Genomic DNA, 19,102 nt, shown 5'->3' with positions numbered 1-19,102 from the left:
TACCATCTTGAAACTTTGGTGACTTCAAAAGAATAAGATGCTGAGATAGTTCTGGAAATACGGAGCTCTGACCACTGGATCCTGGCAACAGGCAGCTAAGGAATCAGAAGGGCTACTGTTTTATTTTTCTTCAATGAGCTGCCCTGTGAGCTTGAGATCCAGAAAATCTCTCAAACTGTCACTCAAACATGGAAATATTACACAGCGCTGTCTGTTCAAAAGATACTGAAACCAGCCTTGCTTTAAGAAATGTAGACATTTGAAGAGAGAGAAGATAGCTCTCCAATCAGGCCCAGCCACACTGGCCACCTCATTCGGCATGGTATGAGGCCAAAGGATATACCATTCTCATCATGGATGATTCAAAAGGAAAACTGACATGAAGCCATTCTGACCTAGAGAAAGAAGTAAATATTCACATTAGGTGATTGTTACAAAGATTTACAGCAATCCTAGTTTTCTCATTAGCATCAATGAGATCAGGTTGGAGGTGGAACTTAGCATGAGCAGCATATTGGATGGGGAGCCAACTTTTCATGTCAACCAATGTCTTTCAGGAAGATATGGGCCTAGGTATGGCCAATGGCTGTTAACTTTCACCATCTGAAGATCTTAACTGAGCAAGGACAATAATGACTAATGGTGGATTTCTGGGGATTGCAAAAGGCAAATTAGCCTTCAGTAATCCACCAATAATAAAAAAAGGAAAAGGACAGAGTATCTCAAAGGGAAGCACTTTATGGTTTTGTAGCTGCTCACATTAGCCTACTGTGTGAAACCATGAAAAACTTGAACGGCAAGAGGTGAGGAACCTATGCAGATCCATAGTTCCCAACCTCCATCTTCACTCTCAAGATTCCATGGACACAGAGGCTTGATAATGAGCTGATTGTTAAGGAATGATTAAATGTGATATTTTGTGTAATTCTGGCAAAAATGTAGCACTGTCACTCATGTAGCTGTGATCTTACTATGTTTTCACATCATTGCAAAAAAAAAGCACAGCCAATTCTATGTTGACTCTTGGATCAATAATGTGTAGAGAGAGGCTTTCTGCATATGACGTAAACCACTGGCCGTCTGAAAATGAGATCTAGTGATGTCACAAAGCATTGGACCATTGAAAAAAGTAGGGGTAGGGAATGGTTACCGTTATCTGGCTTACCAGTTTTGAAATGCAGTGGAAAATTCAGTCACTGTAGGAAAAAGATATTCTTTGTTTGCAAAGGTGGTATTCACATGTTGATGGAAATTATTCTTTACCTATTACATAGAAGCTGTTTTGTGGATTTCTCTCTGTAGCAAGGCTGGGACTGCAAAACAATTTTGTATGAGGACTGAGATGGGTTTTTTTTCCCTTTAAAAAACACACACACACAAGAACTTTATGCAGTTTTACCATCAAATTAAGATCCAACACATCAGATGACTTACTGTTAAAAGGGCATTTCCCTCTGTATAAGTAATGTGGTTTTACTATCAAACTGTCAGAGGTCACATCATTGGTTTGATATAATAACTAAAAACTTGTCTTGTAACGTTTGGTCAGATTATGATGCACCTATTGTTAACCTTGATTGCACTGTCTTTGTGGAGTATATAAAGTGCATTAAGCATCTCAGTATTGTATACGTGACATTTTCAATCAGAATGCTAAAAGGTAAAAAGAGAGGACCATTTTTTGGCAGCCTGTAACAATGTTTGGAAAAGAAATGTGCAAATGCTTTATTGATTCCCCCTCATCTCCCATCAATTTTCTTAGCCAACTCTCCTTTAATTTTGCCTGGGTGTCAAAACTTTATATAATTTTTAGGGCTGTTCTACAAATACAGAGATTGCATACAGTCACACCTTACCCTAATCTGACCTCTGCAAACCTAGAGTGCACAGCACCTTTTATATAGTTCCCAGCCAACTCAGACGAAAAAAGAGCATAGTTTCCCTTTGTATCTCTACAATGAATGATTTGCAACCAGTGGTTAAAAATATGCTTTTTCTACATCCATAAGACAGAAGACCATCTTTGTTGTTCTCCTACGAGTAAAATAGAAGATTAAAGATACGGTAATATTCAATCCAGAAAGCCAGGAAAAGGTTTGGAGTTACTTCCAGAGTTCATGCAAGTTACATTCCAATTGCTTTTACTGATGAATAATCAGAACAAAAATGCTGATCAGAAAAAGCAAAAGATGAGATAGTAGGAGGAGTAACTAAAACCTCAGTTTAAAAGGAACTTTGTTCAGGAGACAGATTTGGGAAGGAGGTACACACAATTTGTGAAACTTAAAATACAATTTTCCAGTTTGAAGCCCTCTCTAAGCCAATCTTTCTGTTTTTCCTATGAGTATCAATGAGAAGATTCAAAGGTGAAACCTAGTAAACAAGTGAGACACAGCTACTCTTTTGCTAAAAGTTGCACATTAGCCTACATTGCATCAGAGTAGCGCACCCCTAAAAACAAAAGCAAGTTAGTAAACTGAATGGGTATGTGGCCCCACAGTAGCTTTAGCCATCCTATCTATCTTACTGGGCAGATGTTGATCCTAGCTCTACCAATATTCTCTCGATTGGTGAAGGGGCATTATTGTCTGTTGGAAGAAACTAGTCTCCTTGCTCTGCATTCATTTATACTGCTTTGTTTTCCCACAGTCAGCTGACAATACCAATGTGACATTACCACAGTGACCGACATTTGCAATCTAGTCATGAAGTCCAATCTGCTGTTACAAAAATGAATCCTTTGCAAAGTACACACAAGTCTAAAGAAAACTGGTATGAGCTTTTTAGATATCCAGGATCATTGGCTAGGACAAATAAATTGGTTCCTATCATGAAAATACATTATGGAATCTAACTTTCATTGGTATATGGACAGACTAAGTTCATTATTGTACTACACAATTTATATTATAGAGTATGTCTAAACTAGAATCAATGTTAAAGTATGATTTACTTAAGTTAAATACCATTGTCCTCAACTAGTTTGCTTTGCTTTCAAATTAGACTTTAAATCATTAAAGTATAATGGGTTTATCACACCCTGTTCCTCAATGTGTCTGACACAAGAGTCCTGAATTCTCTCACAAGAGATTAGCAGGATGACAAAATGCATTCCAAGATGCACTACAAGCCTCTTTGGAAAAGTGAGACATTCTTAACAACATGTGGGAATCCCTGGCCTACAACTGCATCAGGTAGCAGAGGGAAATTGGATGAGGCACTGTGAACCTCAAGTTTCTATGTGAGCCCAACAAAAAGCAGAGGGTCTACCCACCCTCAGTCACCTCAGAACCCACAGAAGTGTCCATCATCCTCAACCCTAATGGAAGGTATTCAAGCCCAGTATTTATTTACAGTCCATCACTCAGAGGTATAAGCCAGCAAAAATAAATCAAAGGTAAATTTTAATAACCCTGATGAACATCACAAAATGTTTTGCCTATAATTGTGCCAACATCCACAGTGGACCTCTGAATGGTATTGAGGGTGAACTGTAGATATGAAAGAGCATGGCTGGAGAACCTGTATATTCTTCCAGGTGTATGAGATAAGCTGGGGTGTAATAAGCCTGTTGTAATCACATCTTATGTTGTTCTTGGCTGTTTTTGTTCATAAAATCATACAATTGCAAAGATATGGGGGCATGCAGTCTTTGGAATATGTGCCAGTTCCCAGTACATAATCCCACCAAATCCATTGCTCTGCTTTCTCCATAGCCCTTAAAGTTCCCATTTAAAGGTCCTATTCCATCCAGTTTCCATGGCTACCACAGACCAAGTTCCAGATTCTAACTACCTTATTCATTTAACACATTCCTTCATACATACTGTTCCAAATTTTAAATCTGCACTTCCTGGTCCTTCGGTCATTCCCTTACAGGAGCAGCTTCTCTCTACTTACCCCAATACTGTTCACTGTTCGGTTTCTTCTTAGCCTTCTCTACTCCATTGTGAATTCTAGCTTCTCCAGACTGACCAGGTGGCTGAAATTCACCCACCCCTGGAACCAACCTGGCAATCTTCTTTCTCTACAACCTCTCTGAAACCTTCACACCCTTCCTAACGTGTTGCAACTAGATTTGAATGGATGGCCCAGAACTTTGTGTGGTGTTACATGTACATGTTTCTCTAACAAATTACTTCCAAAGCATTGTAACAGTTGCATACATGAGGTCTCATCCAATAGGCGTACTAGAGCCCTGACATTTTTGCAAGGCAATGGGCAACAGTAAATCTGGGAAAAGCAGGATCTTGACATTGCTGTTACCAACAGGGGCACAATCAAAACTGAATAAAAATCCATCACCAAACTGGGACAGTCTAAACACACTGAATCAGCACTAACAGCCATCTTAAAAACACCAGATAATTAAAACTGCATTTCTCATCCAAAGAGATATTTGAAGCAAATATTTGAAAATAAATTGAAAATATTCGTCTGCACAGTTGGTCTTTGGATGGTTTCAAACTGTGATTACAATAGGCTTGAAAAATGGATACCGTCTCTTTAAAGGAATGGTCATTTTTATATTTGTGCTCTCAATCATTTTATACCTCTTGCCTTCAGCAGGCTCCACAGTATCTGTCTATTATTGTCTATTATCTGTCATGTTTATAAGCAGCAGGAATCTGCGGATGAGAAGAATGCACACGGTAATTTTGTAAAAAAAAACATCTAGCAATTTTAATAACAATCCTGTTAACGACACAGACAAAGCTTGTACTTGCATGGACTTGTAAAACTCAACTAATAAAAATACCGGCAGTAACTGCCTGTTCATTCTCCAAGTACATTTGTGGTTTTCTATATGATGGACATTCTTAATGTTTGCCGGGTCTTCTCTGCACAACTGCAGTGGACAGGATGGTGAAGAAGCAACTTTCCCCATAAGTAACTGGCACAGGAATGAGTGGCGAGATTTCAAACTAGAACACAATTCTATTCAATATCAAAGTAAATCTTTAATAAAATCTTTATTTTCCATGTTTCCACCACAATCTTTATATTAGTTAGAATTTTTATATATAATACAGATCAGCTGGAAGCAGAAATCTGGGATATGCAAACACATTCACATAAAAGTTACTCCATTGCTGGCATGCTTAGAATAGTGACAGGGATTGTGCAATAGTAGAGTGAGCTTTCAATTCTTGTGAGGGTCAAGATAGGAGAGAGAGCACAAGGGATCATTTTGACTGATTCTGAATGCTAAGCTGGTCCCAGACAGTTCCTTATACAAATGTTGCAAAAAGGTTAAGTGCTATTACACAAACAGAACTGAATCACAGAGCGAAGCACAAATGTGGCTCATAAACAATTGCAGGTGAAGCATGGTGTAACAATGGGAACAAGTAGCCCTGAGTGGCAGTGGGGTTGGAGATGAGAATGTCACAGTTGTTCACGGGTTGATGGCCACTAGTTTGATCACAGTCATTGCCAACCTAACCTCAGACTCAAGTCAGTGAGCCGTCTGAGTGAACCGATTACAGTCAATCCAACCTAGTGAACATAACAGCAACCAGAAATAGGAAGGTGTTTTGGAAAAATAGCTTTATGTATTCAAAAATGAAAACTTATTTCCAATTTAGCACAAGGCTAACTTTTCAAATCCAGTAAAATAAACTAGTGAATACTTTGCCAAAGGGCAACATTTCTTAATATCTCCACCAGTTACCCAAATAAGGTTAAGGTACAAACCACTGTGTATAAGCTTAATATAAAATGGTCCTCTACCCCCTGAGCAATACCTCCACCTTAAACCCTTGTTCCAGCTTACAACACTCTTCCCATTTGAAACCACATCCTGGTTCTGCACTGTACGATGGCCACCCTTCAATGGTCCAAAAGAGAAAACAAGGTTAGTTCTTTTTTTTAAAATCACAGTTTATAGATAAAAATTTGTTCTTATAAACACAGCAGCCTCAAAAATAGCACAAATTAGCTTTATATTAATACATTCATTTCTGCAAATACATTATGCTTTCTCACATTCCTCATGAACTCCGTCGGCACCCAGCTCAATCCTCTTGCTCATTAACAGTTAAGATGCGAGCTGCCATTTAGTTAACTGTGGTGTTGTAGAAAAGGTTTATTATCACTGTTACTTCAATCCAGGTTGGCAAAAGGACGGTTGGAGATAGAACAGCACTTTCCATGAACCACAAAATCCCTACAGAAAATTAGTGAGTTCAGCAACACCACCATGTCTTGCACTCCATAGGATTTGAAATCTCACTACGGTTGGAAGGATGTCTTTATTTTAAACATGGAGGGCAAACATAGCAACCTGACTCGCAGATTCCTTTACCCACTGACGCACTGCTGGCAAAGGCCAACGTTTGAAACGAAAGAGGGTGGACGAAAGGGGCAATGGAAGAGGTGGACACAAATATAAAACTACCACACCAGCTGGGAAACCAGTGCTACAGCACAGTTCATTATGCTTAAAGTACAGCTGCATGTGACTACGTGTAAACAATGAATACAGTTGGTTTGAAAGACTAAGTGGTAAGCTGTAATACCTAGCAAAGTTAGCATTACAGACCCAAGCAAGTAACAGCCACTCTCTCAGAACCCATGTCAATCTGAGGGAAGGAAATTTATTTTCCAACCCTGATGCTGCTTAATATACTCATGCCATTTTAAACCTGAAATGCCCCTCAACGGACAATACAAAGAACTTCGATAAACCAACAGTGAACTAAATCCAGGACTCCCTCCTCCTGCTTCAAGACCACTGCACCCACTTGACCAGCTTGGACCATTCTCTATGACCATCCACATAAAAACAGTTCACAAAGGCAGTGTCTGACACAACATAGCTGTCACCTGCAGCTACACACTTCCCATGTTCTGGCTTCAGACTCACAAGGAGTTGTGAGAGGAGTCGTTTAATTAGACATAAAGAACCAACTCACCAAGTCAGGTGGGGGATCATGTAATTTGGGTGGAACATTAGTCCTACACACCACAAAAGAATGACTCTCCATGGGCTTTGGAAGGAGTAAGCAATGATACAACGTCGCTGAACCAGCCAGCTGACCAGCAGCTACATCTCTTCTGTCACATTAGATCCAATCTCACTTTGTTCAGTGTCACATAACCAGAATAATGCTGACTGCATTGACTCTTGGAAATGAAGAAGCACTCATAATTGTGTTAAAGACAGGCATTTAACCTCTTGCTCCCCAAGCAGCTTATTTCACATCAAAATGCATTTTATTCTTCATCCCAAACAATTTGCTCAGGACTTATTTAAAGCTTGGCAAAACAACCACTGGGGAAAACACACAATTAGCACTCAGCTGCTTTTCTCATTCCTCTGGATAACAAGTTAAACACAAGACTGTAGCCATTGTCAACATTTCTTTAACATATTGAGTTCAGTACTTACTGATGGAAAGGTTATTTAAAAAGAAATGAAAGGAATAAAATTAAAAGGCAAATCCCCAAAAATATTTAAACATACAGTGTTAACCCTGTATTTTAATGTTCTTACAGCTTCCCCTTAATGCAAACACCTACTTCCAGTTAATCTTAATGCATAAAATCAGAATGCTTGCAATTATCAATTCAGATTGGGAAGGGGAAACAGTCTCCAAAATCCTGCTAGATTTTGTGAAAGTCTCACATCTATAACAGGCCTACAGCTCCATGTAATCAGCTCTTAAAAGCTCAATCACCCAGTATTTTGAGGGAACATGTGGTCAGGTACTCTGCAAACAATCCTGTTATGCCAGGCCTTTACAAGTTCACTGGATGGGTACCTGTTTCTAATATACTGAAGACTCGTCCACTTAACTGACCTATTAATGGCCTCAAACACACCTGCCTGACATTTTTCAGTTTCAATACATTTTTTAAATGTCCATTTGGAATTCCCTACTTGAGCAAAAAAGAAATCCCCCCCAAAATACTCTAAAAGTGCAGATGTGACTACTTGCCACATCAAACCAGGTCTCAGTGTGTGAAGAATCACACGCATAATCATGGAATGGATCTTAGCCTTTTTCCTTTCAACATCCCATACCCCCTAACCCAGTCTCAATCTGCTTGAAAAGCAAGTTAAAGCAGCAACATAGCTGGTAAGTGCAAAGAGTTCCCTCCACAGCCTAAAGAAAAGGTGCTTAATACCTTGGAATGCATTCTCGTTTGAGGTAGAAATAAAAGGGCAATCTCCACTGGTGACTGGACATCTTTACCAGTTGTGTAGCACTTTATTCCTCACACAGCATTCTAACTATTCTCTAATGTTGCTCCTAATTGTTGCACAGATTGTTGGAAAGCCCTACACAGCCTTGTATTAAACTGTGGTGTTTTTTTACTCAGGGGTAATCCAGATGGCAAATCAATAAAATTTACTGACTGCTGGGAAAGGCAACACAAGCAGGTCTAACACAGAGATGGGAGCTTACTGAATGAGTGAGCAGCAACCAAATTTCACGAGCATGGAGAGTATTTTGTCCTCAGCCATGCTATGAGACACTGTAGAGTTAAGGCTGCATGTCTGAACTCTCTCCCTCAACCAGGAGCTAAAGAGTCTAATCATATTAATGATTCTACCTTTTGGTTCAATTACAGTTTAGATACAGTTCAATTACAATTTGGTTTAGTCGATTATGTTAAAAGTTACCCTGTTTTTTTTCTTTAATTATTTTAAAATCTCACTCAAGTGTGCTTTGCCCTATTTTAAAGTGACCCTGCTTGGAACCTTTGTAAAAAAATCATCTGATGATTTTTTTTTTGTGTTGAAGTGACATTAACTGGGCAACGTGGAGCTTGCTCTAAGGACACTGGTAAGAGGTGAGGCATCCCATCCCAAGGGGCAGGTTTCAGCCTACCTGGCTTTGCAGTGTGCTAGAAAGCACAGTACACAACTAGTCTATCCCACTTGTATCTCTCACTAGATTTTCCGATTTAGTCTTTAATTAAATTTCACACCAGCTGCCAAGGTTTAAGTATAGTACTGACACTAATCAGCTGATGAACAGCATTTTTTTAAGCAAGTTCCAGAAGGACTACCTTAACCACAGTAAACAAATATCTATTCAATATCAAAATTATTAGCCTAATGATAAAGCTAGAACCAGCGGTTTTTGTATAGGCATCAATAAAGGCCTTATTATATAGGCACATTTGTGCTATAGTTCACATTCTGTCCAACTGTGACATGAGGCTCAATGACTGGTTAATAAACTCAACCATCATTTCCTTTCCCCTCCAAATCTGATCTGTCCAAAGTCCAAACTTCATAATTTTAACCCAGTATCATGAACAAGGCATCCTGTGGCTACTCAGGCGGGTCACCCACCTGAATGACGAGCAGAATTTGGGAATGAGTGGAGAAAGCTGTGCCAACAACACTTCTAACGCCAGACTTCAGGATCACACATCCTTCTTAGATTCTGCCTAGGAGGGAATTAGATTCCCAAAACATTCTTTGGGAGAAAAATAGTTTTAAAATTGACTTTGGTAATGATGACTGCTGTTTTGATAGTGAAATTCTTGCCAAGTCCATGTAAGGCCATTCGGCAAAATGGATTTGAAATCGCACGGAGCAAACTGGCTGGAGAAGAGAAGAAGCCAAAATGTCTTCTGCGTAGTTTCAAAGCATGGAGAGATTGTCGTTTCTCTCTTCCTATTTCCATATCTGGGTTCCGAGGGACTGACCTGCTGCTGGAGCAGTTCCTGCTCCCATAGACACTGGTGACTGTCCGTAATTCACCATACCACTGGCCCCATAGAAATTCATCCCTGCCATATGCTGAGTCATCTGAAAATAAAGAAGGTCAGCTGAACGCAGAAAACTATCTCCTCACACCTTAAATTTTATGAAGTACACCCTTTTCCCAAATCAGTGAAGAGGGAGACAGACTTAGAATTGCAACCAATTAGTAATTATAGATTTTCTGATGTCTGAATGTTGGGAATACAGATCCATAATTCCTTGCAATGGTGTCACAGGTAGATAGGGTCATAAAGAGAGCTTTTGGCACATTGGCCTTTATAAATCAGTATTGAGAACAGCAGTTGGGATATTATGTTGAAGTTGTACAAGGCATTGAGGCCTAATTGGAGTATTATGTGCAGATCTGGTCACCTACAGGAAAGCATTCCTTGGAGCATAGAAGGATGAGGGGAGACTTGACAGGTATACAAATTTATGAAGGGATGTAGGTTCGATTTCAACATTTAAGAGAAAATTGGATAAGAACACGGATGGCAGGGGTATGCAGAGCTACAGTCCATGTGCAGATCAATGGGACTAGGCATAATAATAGTTCGTCACGGACTAGATGGGCTGAACAGGCTGTTTATTCCCTTCTGAGGCAGGAAGAGCCTTACCTGTGCAATGTTCCACTGCAGCTGCTGTGCCTGCTGGACTCCATACACCGGCTGAGACATGGCCATTCCAGCCATGTGTGTACCCGGCTGTGTCATCATCCCATTGGGTGCACCCATCACCCCGGCCTGCATGCTACCTACGAATCCTGGTGGCAATGCTACTGGAGCCACCATGCCCAATGACTGCCCCACATTACCCATCACAGCACTGGCCGGCATGGCTCCACTGCCCACCGGGGAAAAATTTGCAAAGCCAGGTGCCAGACAGGGACCATAGGGTGTTTGTGCAGAGGGCATAAACATCGCACCTGGAAAACACAACAGCAGTCTCTCAGTTCCAGTTTTAATCAGTGTGGAGTCAGCATGAGAATCAGAATCAGGTTTATTATCACTGACATATATTGTAAAATTTGTAGCAGCACATTACAAGAAGAAACATGCAACAATAAAGATTATATTAATTGCTTTTGTTGTTAATTAACAGCAAAATCAATTAGTAATTGAGAGGGACTGTGTCGACCTAGTAGTTCAGCATCTCCAGTCAGACTGCACTGACCCAGAGCCAGGATCCTGTTGAAACACTTAACTCTTTACACCTCAGAAACTGAACAAGCTGATCATTCCCTGTTTGGATTTTGTTCAAAAGCTGCCAGCATTACCATAGCATGCTACAGCAGAACAGTCAACCCAGAACAGAGTCGACCTTCATGTGAGAACGGCAGTCATTTCCGACTTGAACTCAAGATAGATGATTCCAGTAAGATAGCAGCACGGTCAGATGCAGCAGACTCTTAGAGGCCAATCGAAGGTGTTTCATCTTTTTTTACAATCACAAGAAAATGCTGGACTTTAAGAACTTCAGGTACTGCAAGTCTATCCCATCAGTGAACTGCCTGTTGGTGGAAGGGCTGGATTTGATGTCGACCAGCGTTGGTGCCTGCTACAGGAAAACAGCAGACTTGGTGCAAGAAGGTGCCGTGCATTTTAACAGCCAGGGCTTGTCTTGGACATTTCACTTGCAATCACAAGACCCTGTTGGACATCGATAATGTAAAATACCATAAGCCTGTTTCATCTCTTTGTTGGTGTGACAGATTACTTACTTGGATTACTTTATTGTCACCAAACAATTGATACTAGAGCGTACAATCATCACAGCGATATTTGATTCTGTGCTTCGCACTCCCTGGAGTACAAATCGAAGTAAGTATAATAACATTTTAAATTATAAATCATAATTAGAAAATAGAAAAGGGAAAGTAAGGTCATGCAAGTTAGGTCCGGATAGTTGGAAGGTACGGCCCAGATCCGGGTCAGGATCCGTTCAGCAGTCTTATCACAGTTGGAAAGAAGCTGTTCCCAAATCTGGCCGTATGAATCTTCAAGCTCCTGAACCTTCTCCCAGAGGGAAGAGAGACAAAAAGTGTGTTAGCTGGGTGGGTCGTGTCCTTGATTATCCTGGCAGCACTGCTCCAACAGCGTGCAGTGTAAAGTGAGTCCAAGGATGGAAGATTGGTTTGTGTGATGTGCTGGGCTATGTTCACGATCTCCTGCAGCTTCATCCAGTCTTGGACAAGACAACTTCCATACCAGGTTGTGAGGCACCCTGGAAGAATGCTTTCTACAGTGCATCTATAAAAATTAGAGAGGGTTTTAGGAGACAGGCCAAATTTCTTCAGCTTTCTCAGGAAGTAAAGGTGCTGGTGAGCCTTCTTGGCAGTGGACTCTGCTTGGTTAGACCAAGTCAGGTCATTGGTGATATTCACCCCAAGGAACTTAAAGCTTTTGACCTGTTCCACCTGTGCACCACCAATGTAGATGGGGTCGTGCGGTCCGCTACTCCTTCTGAAGTCAACAACCAATTCCTTCCTCTTTCTGACGTTGAGGGATAGGTTATTGTCTTTGCACCACGCCACCAGGTTCTTAATTTCCTCTCTGTACTCAGACTCATCATTACCCAAGATACGGCCTACAATTGTGGTGTCATCAGCAAACTTGTATATTGAGTTCGATGGAAACTTGGCTGTACATCATGGGTGTACAGTGAGTACAGCAGGGCGCTGAGTACACAGCCTTGTGGGGCACCGGTGCTCAGAGTGATTGTAGAGGAGAGCTTGTCCCCTATCTTTACAGCCTGGGCCCTGTCTGTGAGGAAGTTGAAGATCCAGCTGCAGATCTGAGTGCTAAGACCCAGGTTCTGGAACTTAGGAATCAGATTATTTGGAATGATGGTATTAAAGGCAGAGCTGTTGTCGATGAAAAGGAGCCTTACATATGCGGAGATGGTAGGGATGCTGCATGGCCTCGGGTGTAGAGAGGACTGAGCCTCAAGTTGTGGGCTTGCTTGCATTGCAGTCCAGAAGAGGAGGCGCTGGAGGTAGTGTAGCACGGCTTCCATACTCAGTTGAGGGCTGGCCTCTCCCATTGGTGCTGCCCTCTGGTGTTCAATTGGTGGCATGACTGGGAACTGCATCAATTTGCAGACATCACTCAAGGACTTTACATATATATATACAAAATAATAAATACATTTTCTTGAATGACGCTATGTTTACTTCCTATATTGAATGTGCTGTGAGTGTGCCCTGTGCTGTGTTGTGCTGTTTTGCACTTAACCCCAGAGGAACACAGGTTTGTTCTGCTGTACTCATGTATGGTTGAATGATAATTAAACTCGAATTTGAACTTTAACTGAGAAACACCGTCAGAAATATGTGCTGTTAAAAGCAAAATTTTCACCAAACTTACAATCTCTTTAAGATTCAATGTATGAAATGTTATTGCATCTGCAGAATCAACAGTTTAGCACCCTGGATTAATTTCTGAAAAAGCTACTTCAAATTCCAGTTTGAGGATCTGAATATAGATTTAAAAATCTGGAAGCTAAAGTGTCAGTAAGAAATTATGGTGATTGTTATATAACCCATCTTTTTCTGTATAGTATAGGGTAGAAAACTTGTTTTCTAAGACTGTAAGACATAGAAGCAGATTTAGGCCATTTGACCTAAGTCTGCTCCAGGATTCCATCATAGCTGATTTATTATCCCTCTTCAACCCTATTCTTCTGTCCTCTCTCTGTAACCTTCGATGCCCTTACTAATCAAGAACCCATCAACCTCCACTTTAAATATACCCAGTGACTTGGCCTCCACAGCCGTCTGTGGGAATGAATTCCACAGATTCACCAACCTTTAGCTAAACAAATTCCTCCTCATCTCTGTTCTAAATCAACATCCTCTATTCTGAGTCTGTGCCCTCTGGCCCTGGACTCCCCCACTATAGGAAACATCCTCTCCACGTCCACTCTTGGACTTTCAATATTTTACTGTCATTTTGATTGTGTAAGACGATTAATAAAAGTAGGAAATGTTTGAAATACTCAAGATGTCAGGCTGCATCTATGGGGACAGAAAAAGATTTAATGTTTCAGGTTGGAGAACTTTCATCAGATCTGAAACAATCATTCTGCTTCTCATCCCTCAGAATGTGACCCGCCGATCATTTCTGGCATTTTTTTTTTAATTTTAGAATTCTAGTATCTAGTCTTTTTGCTTCTCAGTGTGTCAAATAGTTGCCTCCTGTGGTGAAACCTTCTCTGGGAAGCAAATGGAAGACAAAATTCTGATGTTACCAGCAACAAGGTCCTGACAACAAATAAAACAAAACTGCAGAAATAACCAATTGGAAACAAATTTCTGATTTTGTGCAGTGGTCCCTCCATACCAGAAGGTGATGCAACCAGTTAGAATATTATCCGTGGTATATTTGTAGAAAGTTTTGTGAGTCTTTGATGGCATACCAACTCCTAATGAAATATACATACCTGCTGTCATGTTTTCTTTGTAACTGCAAGCTTAAGTGCAGCCCAGGACTGATCTTTAGAGATGCTGACACCCAGGAACTTTAAACTGGTGATCCCTTAATGAAGACTGGTGTGGTTTCTCTTCACTTCCTCTTTCTGAAATCCACAATCAATTCCTTGGTCTTACTGACGTCAAGTGCAAGGTTGTTACTGTGACACCACTCAACCAGTTGATTTATATCGCTCCTGTATGCCTTCTCATTATCTGAAATTCTGCCAGCAATAGTTGTGTCATCAGTAAATTTATAAATGCTGTTTGAGCTATGGCTAGCCACACCATTGTGGGTGTAGAGAGGGTGGAGAAGTGGGCTAAGCACTCATCTTTGAGGTGCACCAGCGTTATGTGTCAGCGAAGAGATGTTATTTCCAATCTGCACAGACTATGGTCTCCCAATGAAGAGGTCAATGGTCCAGTTGCAGAAGGAGGTATAGAGGCCCAGATTTTAGAGCTTTTTGATTAGAATAATTGAGTACGATTGTGTTGAATGCTGAGCTATCAGGCCGAGTGGAGAGCCAGTGAGATTACATCCACTGTAGACCTATTGTGGCGATAGGCAAATTGCAGCAGGTCCATGTCCTTGCTTAGACAAGATCCGTCTACTATGAGGCTGTCAGTTAAATGACATGCCATCAGTATGCTGTAACTCATATTACGGTGTACGGTGGAGGAACAGTAAAGATGCTAAAGAGACTGTGCCTTGATGCCAATAACTGCTTTCATAGCTCAAGGGTAAGAACAAAAGCCTGCTACAATTATGAGTCAACATACACAGAGGTGAAGCCAGGAAGAATTAGATGCAGGAGAATCCATCTTGTACAGCAGGAGTTCCCAACCTGGGGTCCATGGACACCTCAATTAATGGTAAGGATCCATGGCATAAAGAAGGTTGTGAACCCCTGTTCTACAGCTTTAGTAGATGGATTCACCCGCACATGGGCAAGTTACTAAGTTCTGTTTCATTAGTGGAATACAAAGGAACAGATAAAAAGACTCTTAACTATAACAAATAGTTAATTTACTGAGTTAAAATGAATGCCTTTAGTCTTTTTCCTAGGGTTGTAGAATCAAGAACTAGAGGGCATAGGTTTAAGGTGGGAGGGGAAAGAATTAATAGGAAACTTGAGGAGCAACTATTTTTTTTTACTCAAAGTGTGTTATCTACATGGAATGATCTGCCAGAGGAAGTGGTTGAGGCAAGTACAGTACAATAACATCTTTTAAGACAGTTGGGCAGGTATATTTTTTGGAAACGTATACAAGGTAATGGGCCAAACACTAGCAAATGGGATTAGCTTGGATGTGGCCTCCTGGTTAACATGTACCAGTTGGGCCAAAGAGCTTGTTCTACATCCAGTGATGTTGTAGGAAAGCAGCATCCATCATCAGGGACCCCCACCATTCAGGTCATGGACTCTTCTTGCTGACATCAGGAATATGATCCAGGAGCCTGAAGACCTGCACAACCAGTTAATACCCCTCACCCTCAGGCTCTTGAACCAGAGGGGAAAACTTCACTCACCCCACTGTTCCCATAACCTACAGATTCTCTTTCAAGGACTCTTCATCTTATGTTCTCAATATTTGTTGCTTGCTTGCTTGTTTGTTTGTTTGTTTGCTTGTTTATTTATTTATTTATTACTATTATTTCTTTTTTTTGTATTTTTGTTGTTTCTTTTTGCTCATTGGTTGTTGTCCATCCTATTGAGTTTGGTCCTCCATTGATTCTATTGTGTATCTTTTATGTACTATGGCTGCCTGCAAGAAAATGAGTCTCTGGGTTGTATATAGTGACGTACCTGTACTTTCAGAATAAATTTTGTATGACTATGATTTTAGATACCTATAACTTGTAAGAATTTTTGACAGTAATGGCAACCTCAGGGCAGAAGCTTAAACAAGAAGAAATTTTAAGACACGAAAGCTCACAAAGTTGGTAATTTATACCAAATAGCCAAAGTGGAGAAGAGCCATGATTAATGTTGTGTGCCTGGTAAGGAATTTTTTTCCCCACATCTTCGTCACATTCACTTCAGCCAGGCTTAATTTTCTGTGATGATAAAATTTCATGCTTTCTCTATGTATCAAGATCTATAGGTAGAGCAAACACTCAATAATAACTCAGTTTTGTCAGAGTCAGAAAGGGATTGCTGGGTAAACACTGCAGGAGGGACAGATTTGCTTGCCCACTAGAAATAATTATTACTTCTTACCAATTCATCGAGGGGATTTCTTCACAGCTATTTCCTTTTGAGATCAGGTGTTTTCTTTTTAAAACATTGTATATTTCAGTCTGTCTATAACCCATAGAGTCAACTGCAAAACATTCAGCTGACTTCTCACATCTAACTTCTTGTCACAGTAAAGTGGGGCTCCAATGCCAGTGCACTGAAGGCTCAACCAAAGTACTAAAATTCTGACATCTGTTGCTTAACTAATATGCGATGTGATCACCATTGTTTATTAACATGCTAAATAGAGGTTCCACCTTCCTTCTTCAACGCTTACTCAAAGGTTGTAAGCTTATTCTTCAAGATTAAGTTGTATTGTGAGCCTGCCTGATGAAGATATGGTAGTGAAGCCGATCTATTTCAGTCTCTCTCAGCACTCAGCTTTACATTGTCCCAGAAATAACCAGGAAGCACCAGGAACAAATCCGAAAGGAATTACAAGAAGTCTTAAATCACCAAGGTTGATAACTACTCCACAATGGCAGCAGAACGTACTTGAATTTTTGAGCTGGAAGACAAATTCCCTGCTACCAGTTTTTTTAAGGTTTATTTCAAGTGATGCCTGATAAAGATGGGAATCCTTTAGTAATGGAATGACTCATCATCATAGACTCCAACTGCTTTAACTAATTAACACAGAAAGGGTATAAGCAGTGTGGAGATTTCTGTTGACATGCATGTGCTACAATCACACAAGAGAATATGCATCACCAAATTTAGTCGTAGGGAATGGCCTTGACAGGGTGGCTGTGCAATCGTTTTCAATAATTCAATAGCTATAATTCAGTGAGATTTAGCACCGTGATGGAAAAGAAGCAAAAGGAGTGCAGCTTGCTTAACTAGATTTAAATATAGCTTGAGAGAGGTGGACTGGAAATAACCTCTCGAAATAACTTCAGAACAAATTTATGAAATGGCTGAGGGGTGCTGAGCACATGTTTCTAAGGGGTAAAAAAGTAAGATGGGAAGGATAGAGAAGCATTAAAACCTAATCCCTGACAGCTGGCAAGAAGAAAACAATAAAACAGGACAAAAGAAACATGCCAGACTGCAAGTGCTCAAGACTATAGAGATAAAGATATAAAAAAGTCTCAGGATGAAAGTAATAAAATTGGAAGGCAAACAGTATTTAGTGAACAACACTGATGGATATAATGAAGGAAATTCCCAAGATGATTTATAGATACATGCAAAAGCATATTGCAAACAGCAGGGTCTATTAGAAAATGAAAATATAGTATAATTTATGGGGATGAACAAGTGGGTAGAGTTGTACATGAATATTTTATATTTGGATTCACAAATTGATTCGGACAACATAGCTAAAGTGTGTGGAATACTATGAGTAACACAGAGAAAGGCAGGAAATGTTTGATATCATTAAAAGTGGATTAATCACCATGCCTAGATAAAATATTCCCAGATTATTAAAAAAGAAAAAGAAAATACTCTGATGATCATTTTCTAAACCTGCCTGGCTGCAGCATGATGTCAGAGGTCAGTAACACAATTAACAGGGTGCCATTATTTTCAAAGTGAGAAAAGAATAGTTACAAACCATCCGCCCTAAAATTATTGGTAGACAAATTGCAAGAATAATTTCTGAAGGACGTCATAAATCAGCAATTAGAGAGGCCCAGATTAATTATGGATTTTAATGTCTGACCAAGTTGACTGAACTCTTTGAACAACATACTAAAGATAATGCATTTCATAGACATAGAAAATGTGTGTCAGAAGGGCAATATCATGATAATCACTGGGGATTTTAACATGAAAGTGGATTGGGAAAACCAAGCCAGTACTGGACCTCAAGAGAGAGAATTTGTAGAATGTCTAAGGGATGGCTTTTTAGGACAGCTTGTTCTTGAGCCCACTAGGGGATTGGCTGTGCTGGATTGGGTGTTGTGCAATGATCCAGAGGTGATAGGAGAGCTTAAGGTTAAGGAACCTAAGCAGTAATCACAATATGATCGTTCATTTTGAAATTTGAAGAGAAACTTAATTCCAATGTGTCAGTATTTCAGTGGAATAAAGGAAATTACAATGGCACGAGAGGGGAACTGGCCAAGGTTGACTGGAAAGGGACACTAACAGGAAGGACAGCAGAGCAGCAATGGCTGGAGTTTCTGCAAAAAATGAGGGAAGACAGGTATATTTCAAATAAGAAGAAATTTTCAAATGGAAAAAGGACACTACAGTGGCTGACAAGTGAAGTCAGAGCCAAAGTAAAAGCAAAAGACAGGGCATATAAGGAAGCCAAATCTAGTGGGAAGACAGAGGATTGGGAAGCTTTTAAAAACTTGCAGAATGAACTAAGTAGGTCATTAGGAAGGAAAAGATGAATTATGAAAGGAAGCTGGTGACTAATTCAAAAAAATATACTAAAAGATTTTAAGTATGTAAAGGGTCAGCGAGATTTGATGGTAGATATAGAAAATGACGCTGGAGATGTTGTAATGAAAGATGCAGAGATGGCAGAGAAAGACACCTGCAGTTTACCAGACATTCAAGAGTATCAGGGAAGTGAAGTTTGTGCAGTGAAAATTATGACTGAGAAGGTGCTCAGGAAGCTTAATGGTCTGAGGGTGGATAAATCTCCAGGACCTGATGGAATGCACCCTTTGGTTCTGAAGGAACCCTCTGAAGGCTTGACAGATTGCGGAG

At 40.2% G+C, this 19,102-nt stretch overlaps 1 protein-coding gene across 2 annotated transcripts in view; it reads right to left on the bottom strand.

The window, feature by feature from the left end:
• Positions 1 to 96: 96 nt before the first annotated feature.
• Positions 97 to 19,102, bottom strand: part of LOC132383381 (stromal membrane-associated protein 2-like) — a 63,754-nt gene continuing 44,748 nt past the window's right edge. Inside the window, exons 9-12 of one of the 2 annotated variants that reach the window (XM_059954272.1) lie at positions 10,345 to 10,652; positions 9,670 to 9,772; positions 4,554 to 4,628; positions 97 to 395 (exon numbers count right to left, since the gene is read on the bottom strand). In XM_059954272.1, the coding sequence (XP_059810255.1) occupies positions 4,612 to 4,628; positions 9,670 to 9,772; positions 10,345 to 10,652 (428 nt within the window). In that variant the 3' untranslated portion in view covers positions 97 to 395; positions 4,554 to 4,611. Of the gene's footprint in view, positions 396 to 4,553; positions 4,629 to 4,947; positions 9,773 to 10,344; positions 10,653 to 19,102 lie in introns of those variants that run through there. The other variant, XM_059954271.1, reaches the window with a different exon arrangement.

The sequence above is a fragment of the Hypanus sabinus genome, chromosome 30 (genome assembly GCF_030144855.1).
Source record: "Hypanus sabinus isolate sHypSab1 chromosome 30, sHypSab1.hap1, whole genome shotgun sequence".
In the NCBI taxonomy this organism is placed as follows: domain Eukaryota; kingdom Metazoa; phylum Chordata; class Chondrichthyes; order Myliobatiformes; family Dasyatidae; genus Hypanus; species Hypanus sabinus.
Note: the sequence above shows the minus strand (reverse complement) of the source record. Positions and strands in the feature narration are given on the sequence as shown.